Below are 20,142 nucleotides of genomic sequence, written 5' to 3'. Positions count from 1 at the left end.
ATGGTCAGTAAACAAGAATGCACAAAATGTCTAGGCAGGAGAAAGGTATGAAAGTATTTATATCAATAATTGCAACTCTGTTGTTCCATATGGTGGATTACAGTATGTAATTACCTAACCCTAACCCTGTGGTGCCTGGCCTTTACTATTTTTATACAACTTATAATGAAGTAGTTCATTTACTTAGCCAATTATAACTCACCCTTGAAAATGTGTGCTGCTGTTGTTACAAATTGCCTTCATCAAGCGAGAGAGAGAAAAAAAATGACACATGGAGCCTGTCCTGACCTGAAGGGCAGGACAGGGACATCCATACCTCCAGACAGCCTGACAAAGAGTTTTCCTTCAGGACTATCACCTTAATAATTCACACTGACCCAGTGGAACTGCACCTCCTACTTCACACAAACTCTTCAATCACTGATAAACATTAGGTATAAGGTATATGCTGCAAACATGATGGTATATCAACACAAAGCTTATTTTTTTATTATATCCAAGTGATGCCAGTTGTTGGGTGGCATGGTGATGCAGTGGTTAGCACTGTCGCCTCACAGCAAGAAGGTTCCGGGTTCATACCTCACAGCTGACGGGGGCCTTTCTGTGTGGAGTTTGCATGTTCTCCCCATGCCTCCGTGGGTTTCCTCCAGGTGCTCTGGTTTCTCCCACAGTCTAAAGACATGCAGGTTAGGTTAATTGCCTACTCTAAATTGTCCGTGACCAAAAGCAACGCCCGGGGAGCAGTTGGGAGTTAGGTGTCTCACTCAAGGGCATCTCAGCCCAAGGCTGTCCCATATTAACCTAACCGCCTGTAGGGCAAACTGGAGCACCTGGAGGAAACCCACGCAGACACGGGGAGAACATGCAAACTCCACACAGAAAGGCCCTTGCCAGCCGCTGGGTTCAAATGCAGAACCTTCTTGCTGTGAGGCGACTGTGGTAACCACTACACCACTGTGCCGCCCACGTGGTGTAACATCATTGTTGTTACTTGGTATTATTAGCTGTTTATTAATATTACTAATATAACCATCAGTATCATTCTAACATTCATCATTGTGACAATGCTACATATTACATTTGTACATCTTCTATTCTATAATTAAACCATTGCACATGAATAACATACTCACTTTACATGACCATGGTGTAATGCTGTCATTGTCAGGTTTATGCTGCTTTTCTGCAGTTTTATTACACTATTATTATCTTATATCTATATAGCTTATTATATCTTATATCTATAATTGAGGATGGGTTCCCTTTTGAGTCTGGTTCCTCTAGAGGTTTCTTTCTCATGTCGTCTGAGGGAGTTTTTCCTTGCCACCGTCACCACAGGCTTGCTCACTGGGGATAGATTAGGGATAAAATTAGCTCATGTAAAAGTCATTAAAATTCTGTAAAGCTGCTTTGTGACAATGTTTATTGTTAAAAATGCTATACAAATAAACTGGACTTGACTTGAATAAACTTGAATCTTTGAGTGTAAAGTCACTAATGTACTAGTGCATCTCAAAAAATTAGAATATCGTGAAAAAGTTCGCACATTAGTGATTTAAGAAAGTGAAATTTTAATATATTCTCAACTCATTACAAATAAACTAAAATGTTTCAGTCATTTATTTATTTTAATTTTGATAATTATGACCTACAGTGCCTTGTATGTGTGCATGTGTATGTATATATATTTAGTGTGTGTGTAGTGTGTGTGTGTGGAGAGAGAGAGAGAGAGAGAGAGAGAGAGAGAGAGAGAGAGAGAGAGAGGATTGTTTTACTGGGAAATAGGGAAATACTGCACACATATTTTTCATATGGACTACAGTGGTGCTTGAAAATTTGTGAACCCTTCAGAATTTTCTATATTTCTGCATAAATATGCCCTAAAACATCAGCAGATTTTCACACAAGTCCTAAAAGTAGATAAAGAGAATCCAGTTAAACAAATGAGACAAAAATATTATACTTGGTCATTTATTTATTGAGGAAAATGATCCAATATTACATATCTGTGAGTGGCAAAAGTATGTGAACCTCTAGGATTCACAGTTAATTTGAAGGTGAAATTAGAGTCAGGTGTTTTCAATCAATGGGATGACAATCAGGTGTGAGCGGGCACCCTGTTTTATTTAAAGAACAGGGATCTATCAAAGTCTGATCTTCACAACACATGTTTGTGGAAGTGTATCATGGCACGAACAAAGGAGATTTCTGAGGACCTCAGAAAAAGCGTTGTTGATGCTCATCAGGCTGGAAAAGGTTACAAAACCATCTCTAAAGAGTTTGGACTCCACCAATCCACAGACAGACAGATTGTGTACAAATGGAGGAAATTCAAGACCATTGTTACCCTCCCCAGGAGTGGTCGACCAACAAAGATCACTCCAAGAGCAAGGCATGTAATAGTTGTCGAGGTCACAAAGGACCCCAGAGTAACTTCTAAGCAACTAAAGGCCTCTCTCACATTGGCTAATGTTAATGTTAATGAGTCCACCATCAGGAGAACACTGAACAACAATGGTGTGCATGGCAGGGGTACAAGGAGAAAGCCACTGCTCTCCAAAAAGAACATTGCTGCTTGTCTGGTGTTTGCTAAAGATCACGTGGACAAGCCAAAAGGCTATTGGAAAAATGTTTTGTGGACAGATGAGATCAAAATAGAACTTTTTGGTTTAAATGAGAAGCGTTATGGAGAAAGGAAAGCACTGCATTCCAGCATAAGAACTTTATCCCATCTGTGAAACATGGTGGTGGTAGTATCATGGTTTGGGCCTGTTTTGCTGCATCTGGGCCAGGATGGCTTGCCATCATTGATGGAACAATGAATTCTGAATTATACCAGCGAATTCTAAAGGAAAATGTCAGGACATCTGTCCATGAACTGAATCTCAAGAGAAGGTGGGTCATGCAGCAAGACGATGACCCTAAGCACACAAGTCGTTCTACCAAAGAATGGTTAAAGAAGAATAAAGTGAATGTTTTGGAATGGCCAAGTCAAAGTCCTGACCTTAATCCAATCAATGTTGTGGAAGGACCTGAAGCGAGCAGTTCATGTGAGGAAACCCACCAACATTCCAGAGTCAAAGGTGTTCTGTACGGAGGAACGGGCTAAAATTCCTCCAAGCTGGTGTGCAGGACTGATCAACAGTTACCAGAAACGTTTAGTTGCAGTTATTGCTGCACAAGGGGGTCACACCAGATACTGAAAGCAAAGGTTCACATACTTTTGCCACTCACAGATATGTAATATTGGATCATTTTCCTCAATAAATAAATGACCAAATCTAATATTTTTGTCTCATTTGTTTAACTGGGTTCTCTTTATCTACTTTTAGGACTTGTGTGAAAATCTGATGATGTTTTAGGTCACATTTATGCAGAAATATAGAAAATTCTAAAGGGTTCACAAACTTTCAAGCACCACTTGAAAGTTCCAGATATACATCTGGAACATTGAGCAATATGTCACTCGTGAATAAATTGATGAATTGTTTTGATAAATTTGGGTACTTTTTATTTGCAGATGTGTCCATATAATAAAAAGAAAATCACACGTTGTCTTGAAAATATGAAGTTTATCTTCTCGTTTTGAAAAACTCACATTTTTCAGACAACATGCAGTGTGGATCTGAGTGACATATTTAATGAATATTGGCTGGCATTGAGTAGTATATCAGATATATTCCATTTAGCTGGTACGATATTGAACGAGTCAAAGACGAATGGAATGGAATAGCTGAATGGAATATATCTGATATACTTCAAAAAAAAGCCAGCCAATATTTTTATTATACATACACATTCCTTTTGGGTGTTCAACGCGTCTTTCTCTTTCAAATTTCTCTCAGAATCTTCTGTATTTAATGAAGCAAACCTGACAGCCATGTTTGTTTACAAATTGTCACCATCGCTCACTAACGTGAATGTTTTATGTTTCCGACGTGTGATATCATGTTGTCTTGACAACCATGCAGTATCGTAAACCATATTCAACACTCATTCTCCACTGGGTGGAGTGACAGAATACTTGTAGGATCAGCAATATGCTAACAATATTACATGCTATCAAACCAAATGAATGGAACCTGCTAGAAGGGAATAGAATACATTGTTATTTCATGGAAAAAGTGTCAAATAATGTATCATGATTTTCGATATTTCACTCCAATGACGTCACTTCTGATGTTTTCCCGCTGAGTGGACGCGCGTTATCAAAATAGCAAACCGGTTCAAAATTAAAATTCATTTCACAAACTTGCATTTTTTTTGTTGTTGTTGTTATTGTGGATGTGTCCATATAATAAAATCACATGTTGGCTTGAAGATATGAAGTTTATCTTCTCATGATGAAAATATTTCCACTTGTTCGCGTCGCTCGTATATGTACTTTGTATCTTCGCACAACCTTGTAATATCCTCTCTCTCTCTCTCTCTCTCTCTCTCTCTCTCTATCGATAGATAGATAGATAGATAGATAGATAGATAGATAGATAGATAGATAGATAGATAGATAGATAGTGCCAGCCAATGTTTGGACACCCCTATTAATTTATAGGTTTTTCTGTACTTTGACTATTTTCTACATAGAACAATACTGAAGACATCGAAACTATGAAATAACATATGGAACATATTTGGAATTATGTGGTAAACAGAGGGGTGGCATGGTGGTGTAGTGGTTAGCACTGTCGCCTCACAGCAAGAAGGTCCTGGGTTCGAGCCCCGTGGCCGGCGAGGGCCTTTCTGTGTGGAGTTTGCATGTTCTCCCCGTGTCCATGTGGGTTTCCTCCGGGTGCTCCGGTTTCCCCCGCAGTCCAAAGACATGCAGGTTAGGTTAATTGGTGGCTCTAAATTGACCGTAGGTGTGAATGTGAGTGTGAATTGTTGTTTGCCTCTATGTGTCAGCCCTGCGATAACCTGGCGACTCGTCCAGGGTGTACCCTGCCTTTCGCCCATAGTCAGCTGGGATAGGCTCCAGCTTGCCTGCGACCCTGTAGGACAGGATAAGTGGCTACAGATAATTAATGGATGGTAAACAGAAAATATATATTAATAAAAAAGCATGTTTCATATTTTAGATTCTTAAACGTAACCAGCGTTTCCACTGATGACACTTTGCACAATATTGGCATTATTTTAACCAGCTTCATGAGGTAGTCACCTGGAATGCTTTTCAATTAACAGGTGTGTCTTGTCAAAAGTTAATTATCCATCCATTATCTGTAGCTGCTTTATCCTGTTCTACAGGGTCGCAGGCAAGCTGAAGCCTATCCCAGCTGACTACGGGTGAAAGGCGGGGTACACCCTGGACAAGTTGCCAGGTCATCACAGGGCTGACACATAGACACAGACAACCATTCACACCTACAGTCAATTCAGAGCCACCAATTAGCCTAACCTGCATGTCTTTGGACTGTGAGGGAAACCGGAGCACCCGGAGGAAACCCACGCAGACACGGGGAGAACATGCAAACTCCACACAGAAAGGCCCTCGTCAGCCACTGGGCTTGAACCCAGGACCTTCTTGCTGTGAGGCGACAGTGCTAACCACTACACCACCGTACTGCCCCAAAAGTTAATTAGTACAATTTATTTCCTTCTTAATGCGTTTGAGATCAAACAGTAAATACTAAATAATAAAAATACAGTAAATAGCCCTATTCCACAACTGTAGTAATCCATATTTTGTCAAGAACCGCTCAACTAAGTAAAGAGAAATGACATCCATCATTACTTTAAGATAAGAAGTGTTTTATATAAAATTGAACACCTTTATACGAGTACAATGAAATTAGATCTGTATCCCCAATGTACCACACATTGTTATATAATGGCGGTAATGGTTTTCATAATGAAGTGCACACTGCACACAGATTCTGTTACTGCAGTCAGCAGGGGGCGCTGTAGCTGGTCTGTGTGCAGCAGTGAAGAAAGAAACGTAAGTTTACTTTCATCTTCGAAAACGTTGACGTATGTAACATGTACTTTAGGGAAACAGAAACTAGGCGGCCTGCTGGTTCAGTCAGTGAGCACAATCCCTTCAGGGACACGAAATAAATAAAATAAATGAATAAATAAAAAGACAGTGGACATGTAAAGCTTCGCAGTGCCCACTTTTCAACGCAACTGCATTTTCAGCAGCTTCCTGGTCATTACAGTAAAAACCCTAATATACGCGCACTACAGTTTCAACAGCCGCTGGTTTGGTTGCGCTGCCGGTATCCTAGCAACCGCGCCAAACATTGCGGAAGCTGAGTTCTGAGCCTGAGCAGCGTTCATCAAGCTTGATCATGTCAACACCACGGGAACAAGAGGCCTCCAAATACCTCGAAAACCACAAAATCTTAGAACTAATGAACAACTTAACCAGCATGCTCATCTATTACAGACCAGGTGATAGACCTTTGACCTTTTTGTCATGTCATGTATCACAATAACGTTTGCTAGACTTTTTTTTTTAAATTATTATCATGTCTTATAGTAACTGGACAGTTCATTGATGTTTTTGTATAAAATAATGTATTGGCTTTCATAATCAACGTTTTAAAAAGCACAGTGTATGAAAAGCACTGTTGGCGTCTTGGTAGTGTTGATCAGAATCAGAATCAGAATAATGTTTATTGGAAAAGTATCGTGACAGACCAAGAAATTTGGTTCCAGCAGTTGGTGTCTCTCGAGAGATACAGAAAAAAAAGGGGGAGAGAGGGTGGCACGGTGGTGTAGTGGTTAGCACTGTTGCCTTACAGCAAGAAGGTCCTGGGTTCGAGCCCCGTGGCCGGCGAGGGCCTTTCTGTGCGGAGTTTGCATGTTCTCCCTGTGGGGGTGTGCTCTGGTCTCCCCCACAGTCCAAAGACATGCAGGTTAGGTTAACTGGTGACTCTAAATTGACCATAGGTGTGAATGGTTGTCTGTGTCTACAACCCCGTTTCCAAAAAAGTTGGGACAAAGTACAAATTGTAAATAAAAAAGGAATGCAATAATTTACAAATCTCAAAAACTGATATTGTATTCACAATAGAACATGTCAAAAGTGAGACATTTTGAAATTTCATGCCAAATATTGGCTCATTTGAAATTTTATGACAGCAACACATCTCAAAAAAGTTGGGACGGGGCAATAAGAGGCTGGAAAAGTTAAAGGTACAAAAAAGGAACAGCTGGAGGACCAAATTGCAACTCATTAGGTCAATTGGCAATAGGTCATTAACATGACTGGGTATAAAAAGAGCATCTTGGGGTGGCAGCGGCTCTCAGAAGTAAAGATGGGAAGAGGATCACCAATCCCCCTAATTCTGCGCCGACAAATAGTGGAGCAATATCAGAAAGGAGTTCGACAGTGTAAAATTGCAAAGAGTTTGAACAGATCATCATCTACAGTGCATAATATCATCAAAAGATTCAGAGAATCCAGACGACGTCTCTTTCAGGGAAGACCTTGCATTTTCCAACATGACAATGCCAAACCACATACTGCATCAATTACAGCATCATGGCTGTGTAAAAGAAGGGTCCGGGTACTGAACTGGCCAGCCTGCAGTCCAGATCTTTCACCCATAGAAAACATTTGGCGCATCATAAAACGGAAGATACGACAAAAAAGACCTATAGTAAGACAGTTGAGCAACTAGAATCCTACATTAGACAAGAATGGGTTAACATTCCTATCCCTAAACTTGAGCAACTTGTCTCCTCAGTCCCCAGACGTTTACAGACTGTTGTAAAGAGAAAAGGGGATGTCTCACAGTGGTAAACATGACCTTGTCCCAACTTTTTTGAGATGTGTTGTCATGAAATTTAAAATCACCTAATTTTTCTCTTTAAATTATACATTTTCTCATTTTAAACATTTGATATGTCATCTATGTTCTATTCTGAATAAAATATGGAATTTTGAAACTTCCACATCATTGCATTCCATTTTTATTTACAATTTGTACTTTGTCCCAACTTTTTTGGAATCGGAGTTGTATGTGCCAGCCCTGTGATGACCTGGCGACTTGTCCAGGGTGTGCCCTGCCTTTTGCCCATAGTCAGCTGGGATAGGCTCCAGCTTGCCTGCGACCCTGTAGAACAAGATAAAGTGGCTATAGATAGTGAGATGATATATATATAAATTTACCAGCTTAAGGTCGGTCCATATCGTGAAATACCATGACCGAGTGTTAGGGTTTTGCTGGGATTCGAACCTGGTTCGTTGGTGTGATAATCCAGCAAACCCCCACTAGGCCACCAGGGGGATGACTCAAATGCAGAGGCGTGAGGCGGAAGTAGAAAAAGAATCAAAAGGTTTATTTAAACTATATACACTATATACAGGGCAAAACAAAAGACAAAAAAAAACCAAAGAGTATAATCCAAAAGAAAAGCAAAGTGCAAAAATTCAAAAGCTAAGAAGATCAAAAAACATAGTACAAAGGAAACTGGAGATAAACATAACAGCACAAAGACTCCGTGACAAGAGGACTGAACTCAGGGGTATAAATAGACAAACTAATTAAGGACACAGGTGAAGATAATTAGGCAATTAACACAAACACAAGACACAGGAACAGTGGCGGCCTCTAGAGGCCAAAATAAACACGACATGAAAAGGAAATAACAGCAGCCTCTAGAGGCCAAAACAGTCCTAGTCCTAACAGGACCCCCCCCTCTAGGAGCGTCTCCTGACGTTCCCAGGGCGATCCGGATGGGCCGAATGGAAGTCCCGACATAGTTCTTTATCAAGGACATCCCGAGCAGGAACCCAGCAGCGCTCCTCAGGACCATAGCCCTCCCAGTCCACCAGATATTGCAACCCGCTGCGGACCCGGCGGGAGTCAAGCAGGCGATTCACAGTGAACACAGTCTGCCCCTGGAAGATGCGGGGGGGTGGGGGGTTCCTAGGGGCAGGGGCATATGTAGACGTCAGTACGGGCCGTAACAGGGAAACATGGAAAGTGGGGTTGATCCTCAGAGTCCGGGGCAACTGGAGCCGGTAGGAGACAGGGTTCACCCTGCGCACCACCTTGAAGGGGCCAATGTAGCGAGGAGCAAGCTTGCGGTTCTCCACCCGCAGTGGAAGGTCCTTAGTGGACAGCCAAACACGCTGCCCAGGGCGGAAAGCGTGTGCAGGTCTTCTATGGCGGTTGGCCTGAGTCTGGTTGGTTCTGGAGGTCTGTATGAGGGTCTTCCTGACCTTGCTCCAGGTCTTGCATTCTGGCTGAGAGAGTGAAAACAGTCTGCCACGAGGAGGGGTAGTCCCAGGGAGCAAGTCGATGGCACAGTCGTAGGCCCGGTGCGGAGGAAGAACGGCGGCCCTGCTCTTGCTGAATACCTCCTTGAGATCCCAGTACTCTGTGGGAACTTGAGATAACTCGGTGAGATCAGGGGGCTCGGCAGGAGACACAGGAGAGCTAGAGAGCAGACAAGAGGCATGGCATGCAGGGCCCCATTCCACAACCTGGCTTGTTACCCAGTCTATGCGAGGGTTGTGGCGAGTAAGCCAAGGAAGGCCTAGAATAACTGGGAACTCAGGTGAAGGAATCAGGTGCAGGGATATTTCTTCCTTGTGACCTTGAGACTGGAGGAAGACTGGAGAAGTAACTTGGGTGACTCTTCCATCACCTAACGCTTGGCCATCGAGGGCAGACACAGACAGTGGGACTTCAAGAGGTGCAGTCGGAATATTGATGCTTTGGGCGAAGTGAATATCCATAAAGTTCCCAGCCGCCCCTGAGTCTATCAAAGCTTGACAAGAGTGGACAGACTCACCCCAGGAGATGGAGACCGGGATGTAGATTCCTTGGCCAGGGAGTCCGGGAGAGAGGGTAGGCCCCGTCACAACCCTCCCTCGGCTGGACGGGGCGGTCCTTTTCCCAAGAGTTCGGGACATGATGCTCGGAAGTGACCAGGCTTGCCACAGTAGATGCAGCACTTGTCCCTCCTTCTGCGCTCCCTCTCAGATGCGGAGAGGCGAGTACGACCCACTTGCATGGGTTCTGGACAGTCACTGAAGGAGGTAGACGGTCTCCAGGTAGAGGTAGGGAGGCTGGGGGGGCTCAAGGCTTGGTGGCGTTCTCTCATCCTGTTGTCCAGACGAATAGCATGTGAGATGAGGGTTTCGAGGTCACTTGGGCATCCAATAGAGGCCAGACCGTCCTTGATGGGGTCAGACAGACCATGGTGGAAGGCTGACACCAGGGCAGTCTCGTTCCATCCACTTACTGCTGCGAGTGTTCGGAACGAGATGGCGTAATCTGCGACGCTTCCTCCTTGCCGGATGGACATGAGCTTTCGGGCTGCGTCGGTACTGATGTCTGCCTGATCGAAGACCCGAAGCATCTCTTCAGAAAACAGCTGGAAATCAAAGCACTCAGGTCCCTGTCTTTGCCAGATAGCAGTAGCCCAGGCTCGTGCCTTACCAGCTAATAAGGTGATCACAAAGGCAATCTTGCGGCGATCCGTAGTGTAGGTGGTAGGCTGAAGCTCAAAGGTGAGTTGACACTGGGTAAGGAACTCTCGGCACTCACTGTGCTTGCCGTCATACCTCTGTGGTGCAGGAAGGCTGGGTTCGCGAGGTGAAGAAGGCAGCATTGCAGGAGGCACTGGAGCAGGAGTGGGAGCTGGATCAGGAGCAGGAACTGGATCAGGAGATGCAGGCAGAGATGTCAGCTGTGCCAGGGTTTTCCCAATTTGCTGAAGCAGTTCCTCGTGGCGAGCAAGGGCCTCACGTTGGCTGGTGAGCGTACGTCCATGAGCGTCCATGGTCGCTCCGAAGCGTGTCAAAGCTGCCATAATTCCCTGAAGGTTGGCCGGGTAGACAGTTGAAGCAGCCTCTGCTGAGTCGGTCATGACGGAGTCTTTCTGTTAGGGTTTTGCTGGGATTCGAACCTGGTTCGTTGGTGTGATAATCCAGCAAACCCCCACTAGGCCACCAGGGGGATGACTCAAATGCAGAGGCGTGAGGCGGAAGTAGAAAAAGAATCAAAAGGTTTATTTAAACTATATACACTATATACAGGGCAAAACAAAAGACAAAAAAAAACCAAAGAGTATAATCCAAAAGAAAAGCAAAGTGCAAAAATTCAAAAGCTAAGAAGATCAAAAAACATAGTACAAAGGAAACTGGAGATAAACATAACAGCACAAAGACTCCGTGACAAGAGGACTGAACTCAGGGGTATAAATAGACAAACTAATTAAGGACACAGGTGAAGATAATTAGGCAATTAACACAAACACAAGACACAGGAACAGTGGCGGCCTCTAGAGGCCAAAATAAACACGACATGAAAAGGAAATAACAGCGGCCTCTAGAGGCCAAAACAGTCCTAGTCCTAACACCGAGGTCTTGAAAATACTGACCGAGGCCTCTGGGCCTCGGTCAGTATTTTCAAGACCTCGGTCACGGTATTTCACGATATGGACCGACGTTAAGCTGGTAAATAATATATTTATATTTTTCTTTACCAAATTCTAACAGAAATGAGAGTGCCCGAAAGGGAAACCATATTTAGAATAAACATAATTCAGATAGCGCTGGATACTTCTCTAGAAAGACATGAGCGAGGACGGCTCGTACACATCGCCATTTTTCTTTGTTGCGGACATGAAAAAGTTGCACAGCAACATGTTTAGTTCTTCGCCAGGTATGTCTTCCACCTTTCGACCTTCATTTAGGTTTTGACAGAACTTCCCAAAGACATTGAGGTCGTAGGTCGTCTTTTTTGTTGTCTTTGCTGCCCTTTGCTCCTCAATAAACTGCTGGATTTGCTCGGCGTTAGCAACAGTTACAGATTTTTAGCTTTCTCCTGAAATGTTTTCTTTTATTTCGTCTTCACCAGGGTAGTAAAACTTGCTTTCGCTGTGAACACTGTCGTTATCACTATCCATGCTGTAAAATTAATGCTATTATACTGAGAAATGCGAAAATAAACGTTGACAAAAAATTGCTACTATGTTTGTTATTGTTGTGAACAAGCGAGTCGCCAAAGGTCCGTAACTGTGGTCCGGATTGTAGGATTCCGGACCGCTCGCGAGCCAATCAGAGCGCACGATTTGATGGACACCGGACCTCAAAAAAAAAAAGTATATGTATGTGATGTATATGTAATATAAGAAACCTGAGACTTTTCAAAATTCCTGGATAAAGATGTGTGGACAGGAAAAGCTTTGATATTGTTGCGCGAGATTATTTTCACTATGGGACATTTAACAGTTATTCCACAAAATTGAGTCAGACATGAGCTGATAGCCAATGAGGTGGGTAGCACTGAGTTGGCTATAAGCTATGTACGATGAGATTGGGTGGAATAACTGTTTTATTCTATCCACATTTACTGGATTTTGAGAAACAGAGCATTTTTATCTTTTGCAAATTCGATAAATAAAAACTTCATACAAAATGTCTGAGAAAATCATTTCCGCTTAGAATGTAAACAAACCGGCGAAATGACAGTAACATTTTGTGAAAAATGCTATAATAATAATAATTCTTGAAAAATAAAAAAGATACAGTGGTGCTTGAAAGTTTGTGAACCCTTTCGAATTTTCTATATTTCTGCAAAAATATGACCTAAAACATCATCAGATTTTCACACAAGTCCTAAAAGTAGATAAAGAGAACCCAGTTAAACAAATGAGACAAAAATGTTATACTTAGTCATTTATTTATTGAGGAAAATGATCCAATATTACATATTGGTGAGTGGCAAAAGTATGTGAACCTCTAGGATTAGCAGTTAATTTGAAGGTGAAATTAGAGTCAGGTGTTTTCAATCAATGGGATGACAATCAGGTGTGAGTGGGCACCCTGTTTTATTGAGAGAACAGGGATCTATCAAAGTTTGATCTTCACAACACATGTTTGTGGAAGTGTATCATGGCATGAACAAAGGAGATTTCTGAGGACCTCAGAAAAAGCATTGTTGATGCTCATCAGGCTGGAAAAGGTTACAAAAACATCTCTAAAGAGTTTGGACTTCACCAATCCACAGTCAGACAGATTGTGTACAAATGGAGGAAATTCAAGACCATTGTTACCCTCCCCAGGAGTGGTTGATCAACAAAGATCACTCCAAGAGCAAGGTGTGTAATAGTCAGTGAGGTCACAAAGGACCCCAGGGTAACTTCTAAGCAACTGAAGGCCTCTCTCACATTGGCTAATGTTAATGTTCATGAGTCCACCATCAGGAGAACACTGAACAACAATGGTGTGCATGGCAGGGTTGCAAGGAGAAAGCCACTGCTCTCCAAAAAGAACATTGCTGCTCATCTGCAGTTTGCTAAAGATCACGTGGACTGTTGGAAGGCTATTGGAAAAATGTTTTGTGGACGGATGAGACCAAAATAGAACTTTTTGGTTTAAATGAGAAGTGTTATGTTTTGAGAAAGGAAAACACTGCATTCCAGTATAAGAACCTTATCCCATCTGAGAAACATGGTGGTGGTAATATCATGGTTTGGGCCTGTTTTGCTGCATCTGGGCCAGGACAGCTTGCCATCATTGATGGAGCAATGAATTCTGAATTATACCAGCAAATTTTAAAGGAAAATGTCAGGACATCTGTCCATGAACTGAATCTCAAGAGAAGGTGGGTCATGTAGCAAGACAACGACCCTAAGCACACAAGTCGTTCTACCAAAGAATTGTTAAAGAAGAATAAAGTTAATGTTTTGGAATGGCCAAGTCAAAGTCCTGACCTTAATCCAATCGAAATGTTGTGGAAGGACCTGAAGTGAGCAGTTCATGTGAGGAAACCCACCAACATCACAGAGTTGAAGCTGTTCTGTACGGAGGAATGGGCTAAAATTCCTCCAAGCCGGTGTGCAGGACTGATCAACAGTTACCGGAAATGTTTAGTTACAGTTATGGCTGCACAAGGGGGTCACACCAGATACTGAAAGCAAAGGTTCACATACTTTTGCCACTCACAGATATGTAATATTGGATCATTTTCCTCAATAAATAAATGATCAAGTATAATATTTTTGTCTCATTTGTTAACTGGGTTCTCTTTATCTACTTTTAGGACTTGTGTGAAAATCTGATGATGTTTTAGGTCATATTTATGCAGAAATATAGAAAATTCGAAAGGGTTCACAAACTTTCAAGCACCACTGTATGTTCTTACCATCAAATACTTTTATTTGATATTTTGTTGCTTTTTTGTATTTTTGGGGCTTTGTTTTTGAGTAGAGTTTTTATTTTGTCTTTGGTTGGTTCAGCAACATGCACCGCCATTTTGTTTTTCTCTACTCATGATATATGAGCTGTTAGCCTAGTAGTAGAGTAGCCAATCAGAGTGTGCGATTGCTCATATTGAGTGAATGTGGATAGAATAAATATGTCTATAACTATCAGCTATCTGTGTATCCATTATCCTTGTGGGGGACTTTTTTTTTTTTTTTTTTTTTTTTTAGAGCAGCCAAGGGAATTCCTGGTTTCCCAACTTGAGCAAATGCAAGCATCCAAACTTCAAGCAACTAGTAGTCCATGTCTGTTTGATGATTCCAACCTGGATGCAATGTGTGGTATCCTAGATCCTACAAATCAAGGGCACATCTCTTATAACCAGTATAGAGAGGGTAAGGAGATCACAGTGTATGCTAAAATAATATGAAGACGAATTTTACATGGAGACACAGAGGTGCAGTGGTTAGCATTGTCACCTCACAGCAAGCAGGTTCTGGGTTCGAACGTGTTGGTCGACTGGAGCCTTTCTGTGTGGAGTTTGCATATTCTCCTCGTGCTATACTCTGGGTGTTTCAGTTTTCTTCCACAGTCCAAAGACATGTAGATTAGGTCAACTGGCTACTCTAAATTGCCCATAGGTGTGAATGTGAGTGTGAATGGCTGTCTGTCTCCCTGATAGCCCTGCGATTATCCTGCCTCTCACCCAGTATCAGCTGGGATTGGCTTTGACCTGTAATGGATATGTGTTGTAGAAAATGAATGAATTTTACATTTAGATTCTTTAAAAATAGGGATAGTTTTCTCGATATTAGGTCCAGTTTTGACTTAAACACAGGTTTGGTGTTGCATTAAAATTCCTTTTTATGGTAGGATGACTACTGTAATATTTTATTTTTGTAAGGTGTAGGATATACTCTAAAACATCCATCCATCCATCCCTCCACTATCTGTAGCCTCTTATCCTGTGCAGGGTCCCAGGCAAGCTGGAGCCTATTCCAGCTGACTATTGCCGCTTTTCCACTACAAACGCGGCTGAGTTGGGCTGAGCCGTGCCGTGCTGAGTCGAGCTGAGTGGGGCTGTTGGAGTTGCATTTCGACTACAACCGCGCTGAACCGTGCTGGCTGGAAGTGGGTGGACACATTGGGTGGAGTTAGCGAAAGTGGGTGGACGTCAGGTGATGTCGTTAAGCAGCGCAAACAGTGACATCAGTGAGCTTTTAAGCGGTAGTCTCACGACCCGAATAGTAAACAATAAACATGGAGGACATGGAGTCGTTAGTGTTGCTGGTCTTGGTGCTGTGGCTTGTTGTCACCGACAACGCCAACAGATACTGGCAAGAGCGTATAGATGAGGCGAGGCGCATAAGGCTTCAGAAATTCTCGTAATTCGTAATTCTTCTTCTTCCGGGTTTGCGGTGTTTACAGATCCCAGCGTGCTCGCGGGGCGTGTGTGGGCATATGAGGACACGCCTCCTCACCAATCAGTGCACAGGGGAGTGTCTGCTCACGCCCCCAGCCTCACTCGGCTCGGTTTGGCTCGCTTCAGCCCCACTCCAAAACGGTGCGAGTTTTAGGGGTTAAGCAGGGCTGAAGCGAGCTGAGTCGTGCTGGTTTTTGGTAGTCGAAATGCGAGCCGTGTCGGGCTGAAGTGAGCTGAAGCGAGCTGAAGTGAGCTGAAAAAGGGTAGTGGAAAAGGGCCATAAGGCTACGTTTACACTAGACCATATCTGTCTCGTTTTCTTCGCGGATGCACTGTCCGTTTACATTAAACCACCTGGAAACGCCTGGAAACGGGAATCCACCAGCGTCCACGTATTCAATCCAGATCGTGTTTGATCCGGTGCTGTGTAAACATTCAAAATACGCGGATACGCTGTGCTGAGCTCTAGCTGGTGTCTCATTGGACAACGTCACTGTGACATCCACCTTCCTGATTCGCTGGCGTTGGTCATGTGACGCGACTGCTGAAAAACGGCGCGGACTTCCGCCTTGTATCACCTTTCATTAAAGAGTATAAAAGTATGAAAATACTGCAAATACTGATGCAAATACTGCCCATTGTGTAGTTATGATTGTCTTTAGGCTTGCCATCCTTCCACTTGCAAGTAGTAAGTGATATGCGCTGGGATCACACACACAGCGGCTCCGTCCCGAATCGTGGCTTGTGCACTTCACTCGCGCGCTGTGTGAGCTGCGCAGGGCCGGAGTGCGCACCCTCCAGAGGGCACTCGCTGTTCAGGGCGGAGTGATTTGGAGTGCAGGATGCCTGCGGAGCCGAGCGTATCCGCGTATTGGCGTTGCTGTGTGCACGGCTAATGGTTTTAGTGTAAACGCGAATCGTTTTAAGAACATTAATCTGATGATCCGCTGATTTGACGTAATGTAAACGTAGCCTATGGGCGAGAGGCGGGGTACACCCTGGACAAGTCGCCAGGTCATCGCAGGGCTGACACACAGAGACAAACAACCATTCGCACTCACATTCACACCTACGGTCAGTTTAGAGCCACCAATTAGCCTAACCTGCATGTCTTTGGACTGTGGGGGAAACCGGAGCACCTGGAGGAAACCCACGCAGACACGGAGAGAACATGCAAACTCCACACAGAAAGGCACACTGGGCTCGAACCCAGGACCTTCTTGCTGTGAGGCAACAGTGCTAACCACTACACCACCGTGACGCCCTACTCTCAAACATTTGTTTAAAAAAGATATTAATATATGTTTCTATATTTACAGTGCTCAGCGTAAATGAGTACACCCCCTTTGAAAAGTAACATTTTAAACAATATCTCAATGAACACAAACAATTTCCAAAATGTTGACAAGACAAAGTTTAATATAACATCTGTTTAACTTATAACGTGAAAGTAAGGTTAATAATATAAACTTAGATTACACATTTTTCAGTTTTACTCAAATTAGGGTGGTGCAAAAATGAGTACACCCCACAACAAAAACTACTACATCTAGTACTTTGTATGGCCTCCATGATTTTTAATGACAGCACCAAGTCTTCTAGGCATGGAATGAACAAGTTGGTGACATTTTGCAACATCAGTCTTTTTCCATTCTTCAACAATGACCTCTTTTAGTGACTGGATGCTGGATGGAGAGTGATGCTCAACTTGTCTCTTCAGAATTCCCCATAGGTGTTCAATTGGGTTCAGATCAGGAGACATACTTGGCCACTGAATCACTTTCACCCTGTTCTTCTTCAGAAATCCAACAGTGGCCTTAGATGTGTGTTTAGTCATGTGCATGACGACCAAGGGCATGGAGTGATGGTAGCATCTTCTCTTTCAGTATAGAGCAATACATCTGTGAATTCATGATGCCGTCAATGAAATGCAGCTCCCCGACACCAGCAGCACTCATGCAGCCCCACATAAGGACACTGCCACCACCATGTTTCACTGTAGGCACCATGCATTTTTCTTTGTATTCCTCACCTTTGCGACGCCATACAGTTTTGAAGCCATCAGTTCCAAAAACATTTATCTTGGTCTCATCACTCCAGAGTATAGAGTCCCAGTAGTCTTCATCTTTGTCAGCATGGGCCCTGGCAAACTCTAGGTGGGCTTTTTTGTGCCTGGGCTTTAGGAGAGGCTTCTTTTGTGGACAGCATCCATGCATGCCATTCCTCTGCAGTGTACGCTGTATTGTGTCACGGGAAATAGTCACCCCAGTTTGGCTTTCTACTTCTTTAGGCCAAGTTTACATTAGACCGTATCTGTCTCGTTTTCTTCGAGGATGCACTGTCTGTTTACATTAAAACGCCGGGAAACGGGAATCCGCCAGGGTCCACATATTCAATCTAGATCGTATCTGGTCCGGTGCTGTGTAAACATTGAGAATACGCGGATACGCTGTGCTGAGCTCTAGCTGGCGTCGTCATTGGACAACGTCACTGTGACATCCACCTTCCTGATTCGCTGGCGTTGGTCATGTGACGCAACTGCTGAAAAATGGCGCGGACTTCCGCCTTGTATCACCTTTCATTAAAGAGTATAAAAGTATGAAAATACTGCAAATACTGATGCAAATACTGCCCATTGTGTAGTTATGATTGTCTTTAGGCTTGCCATCCTTCCACTTGCAAGTAGTAAGTGATATGCGCTGGGATCACACACACAGCGGCTCAGTCCCGAATCGTGGCTTGTGCACTTCACTCGGGCGCTGTGTGAGCTGCGCAGGGCCGGAGTGCGCACCCTCCAGAGGGCACTCGCTGTTCAGGGCGGAGTGATTTGGAGCGCAGGATGCCTGTGGAGCCGAGCATATCCGTGTATTGGTGTTGCTGTGTGCACGCGAATCGTGTATTGGTGTTGCTGTGTGCACACTAATCGTTTTAAAAACGTTAATCTGATAATCCGCTGATACGATCTAATGTAAACCCCACCTTAGATAACTGCAGTGAACTTGCATGCCGATTTTCTTCAACGCTTCTCATCAGAAGACGCTCCTGTCGAGGTGTTAACTTCTGTGGACGACCTGGACGTCTCTGTGAGATGGTTGCAGTTCCATCTTTCTTAAATTTTTGTACCACTTTTGCTATAGTATTCCGACTGATAAGTAAAGCTTTGCTGATCTTCTTGTAGCCGTCACCTTTGTGGTGGAAAGAAATTTTCTTTGGGGAATTCTGAAGAGACAAGTTGAGCATCACTCTCCATCCAGCATCCAGTCACTAAAAGAGGTCATTGTTGAAGAATGGAAAAAGATTGATGTTGCAAAATGTCGCCAACTTGTTCATTCCATGCCTAGAAGACTTGGTGTTGTCATTAAAAATCATGGAGGCCATACAAAGTACTAGATGTAGTAGTTTTTGTTGTGGGGTGTACTCATTTTTGCACCACCCTAATTTGAGTAAAACTGAAAAAATGTGTAATCTAAGTTATATTATTAACCTTACTTTCACGTTATAAGTTAAACAGATGTTATATTAAACTTTGTCTTGTTAACCTTTTGGAAATTGTTTGTGTTCATTGAGATATTGTTTAAAATGTTACTTTTCAAAGGGGGTGTACTCATTTACGCTGAGCACTGTATATATACTGTGTGTACACATAAATTTAGCCAATACACATTAAATTAGTTGAAATGTGCATCTTTGTAGCACTAAAGACACTTGGCATCCAGCATTTCAATGAGTCTCCTGAGGGTCTCAGCAATGACAGGATATCACATGAGACATTTAAACAAGAAGCGTAAGTGTTTTGCACTATTCACTCCTGCTTTAGGGTTCCATGAGAAATGATGTGAGCTGAGTAATCTTTATAGATATTCAGGTGGTCAGAGGCTACGTTATTTTACATTTATCTGTATATAATTCAGACAATCTAATTTTTCATCGCTTTCACATGTAATAAGTATGTCCAGAAAATGACAGCATTCTCAAGGAGTAATTGTTTTAGTATTAAAATGCATCTTAATGGGACTCATCAAATCTACTAATCAATTAAACTGAGTAAGACTGCTTTTGGACTGGAGCATTGGGAGTGCTGTTAAAAGGTTTATTGTGGTATAATTAAGTATAATATCGTAGTATAATAGACTAGCAAGCATATCATTTCTGATCCTTGCAGAAGCATTCAGAGAATAAAGAAGTTTAATTGTATTTTTCTCTTTTAGGAAGGCATGTCTTCTGAAAAATGCAGCCACATTCCAGATGTAATTATTCAACCATTGTTACTGTCTGATTATTTTGTAAACATATTAAATGTGATGTTTTTAATGCTGTCAGTGTGTGAAGTAGTAAATATTAAATATCTTTTGGATCAGAATCATGTTTTTTGGCCAAGTATGTTGACACACAAGGAATTTAGTTCTGGGGGGGGGGGGGGGGGATATGCGTATATGGAAGTTATGTATATGTAATATAAGAAAAATGTATGTAATGTACAATATAGACATTCCACATGATAATACATATGCAATCTACAATAACTATTATAACTTAATATACGATATACATC

The 20,142-nt window shown here is 42.7% G+C and overlaps 1 protein-coding gene across 1 annotated transcript; it reads left to right on the top strand.

The window, feature by feature from the left end:
- The first annotated feature begins 6,275 nt into the window (after window positions 1-6,275).
- On the top strand, window positions 6,276-19,910 carry si:dkey-42p14.3 (EF-hand calcium-binding domain-containing protein 10). Its single transcript, XM_060909220.1, has 4 exons — window positions 6,276-6,390; window positions 14,398-14,562; window positions 19,284-19,374; window positions 19,799-19,910. The coding sequence occupies exons 1-4, from the start codon at window positions 6,288-6,290 to the stop codon at window positions 19,839-19,841; spliced, it is 402 nt and encodes a 133-aa protein (XP_060765203.1). The 5' UTR covers window positions 6,276-6,287; the 3' UTR covers window positions 19,842-19,910.
- The last annotated feature ends 232 nt before the right edge of the window (window positions 19,911-20,142 follow it).

Source organism: Neoarius graeffei, chromosome 2 (genome assembly GCF_027579695.1).
Source record: "Neoarius graeffei isolate fNeoGra1 chromosome 2, fNeoGra1.pri, whole genome shotgun sequence".
Lineage (NCBI taxonomy): Eukaryota > Metazoa > Chordata > Actinopteri > Siluriformes > Ariidae > Neoarius > Neoarius graeffei.
This window is presented reverse-complemented; position numbering and strand designations above follow the sequence as displayed.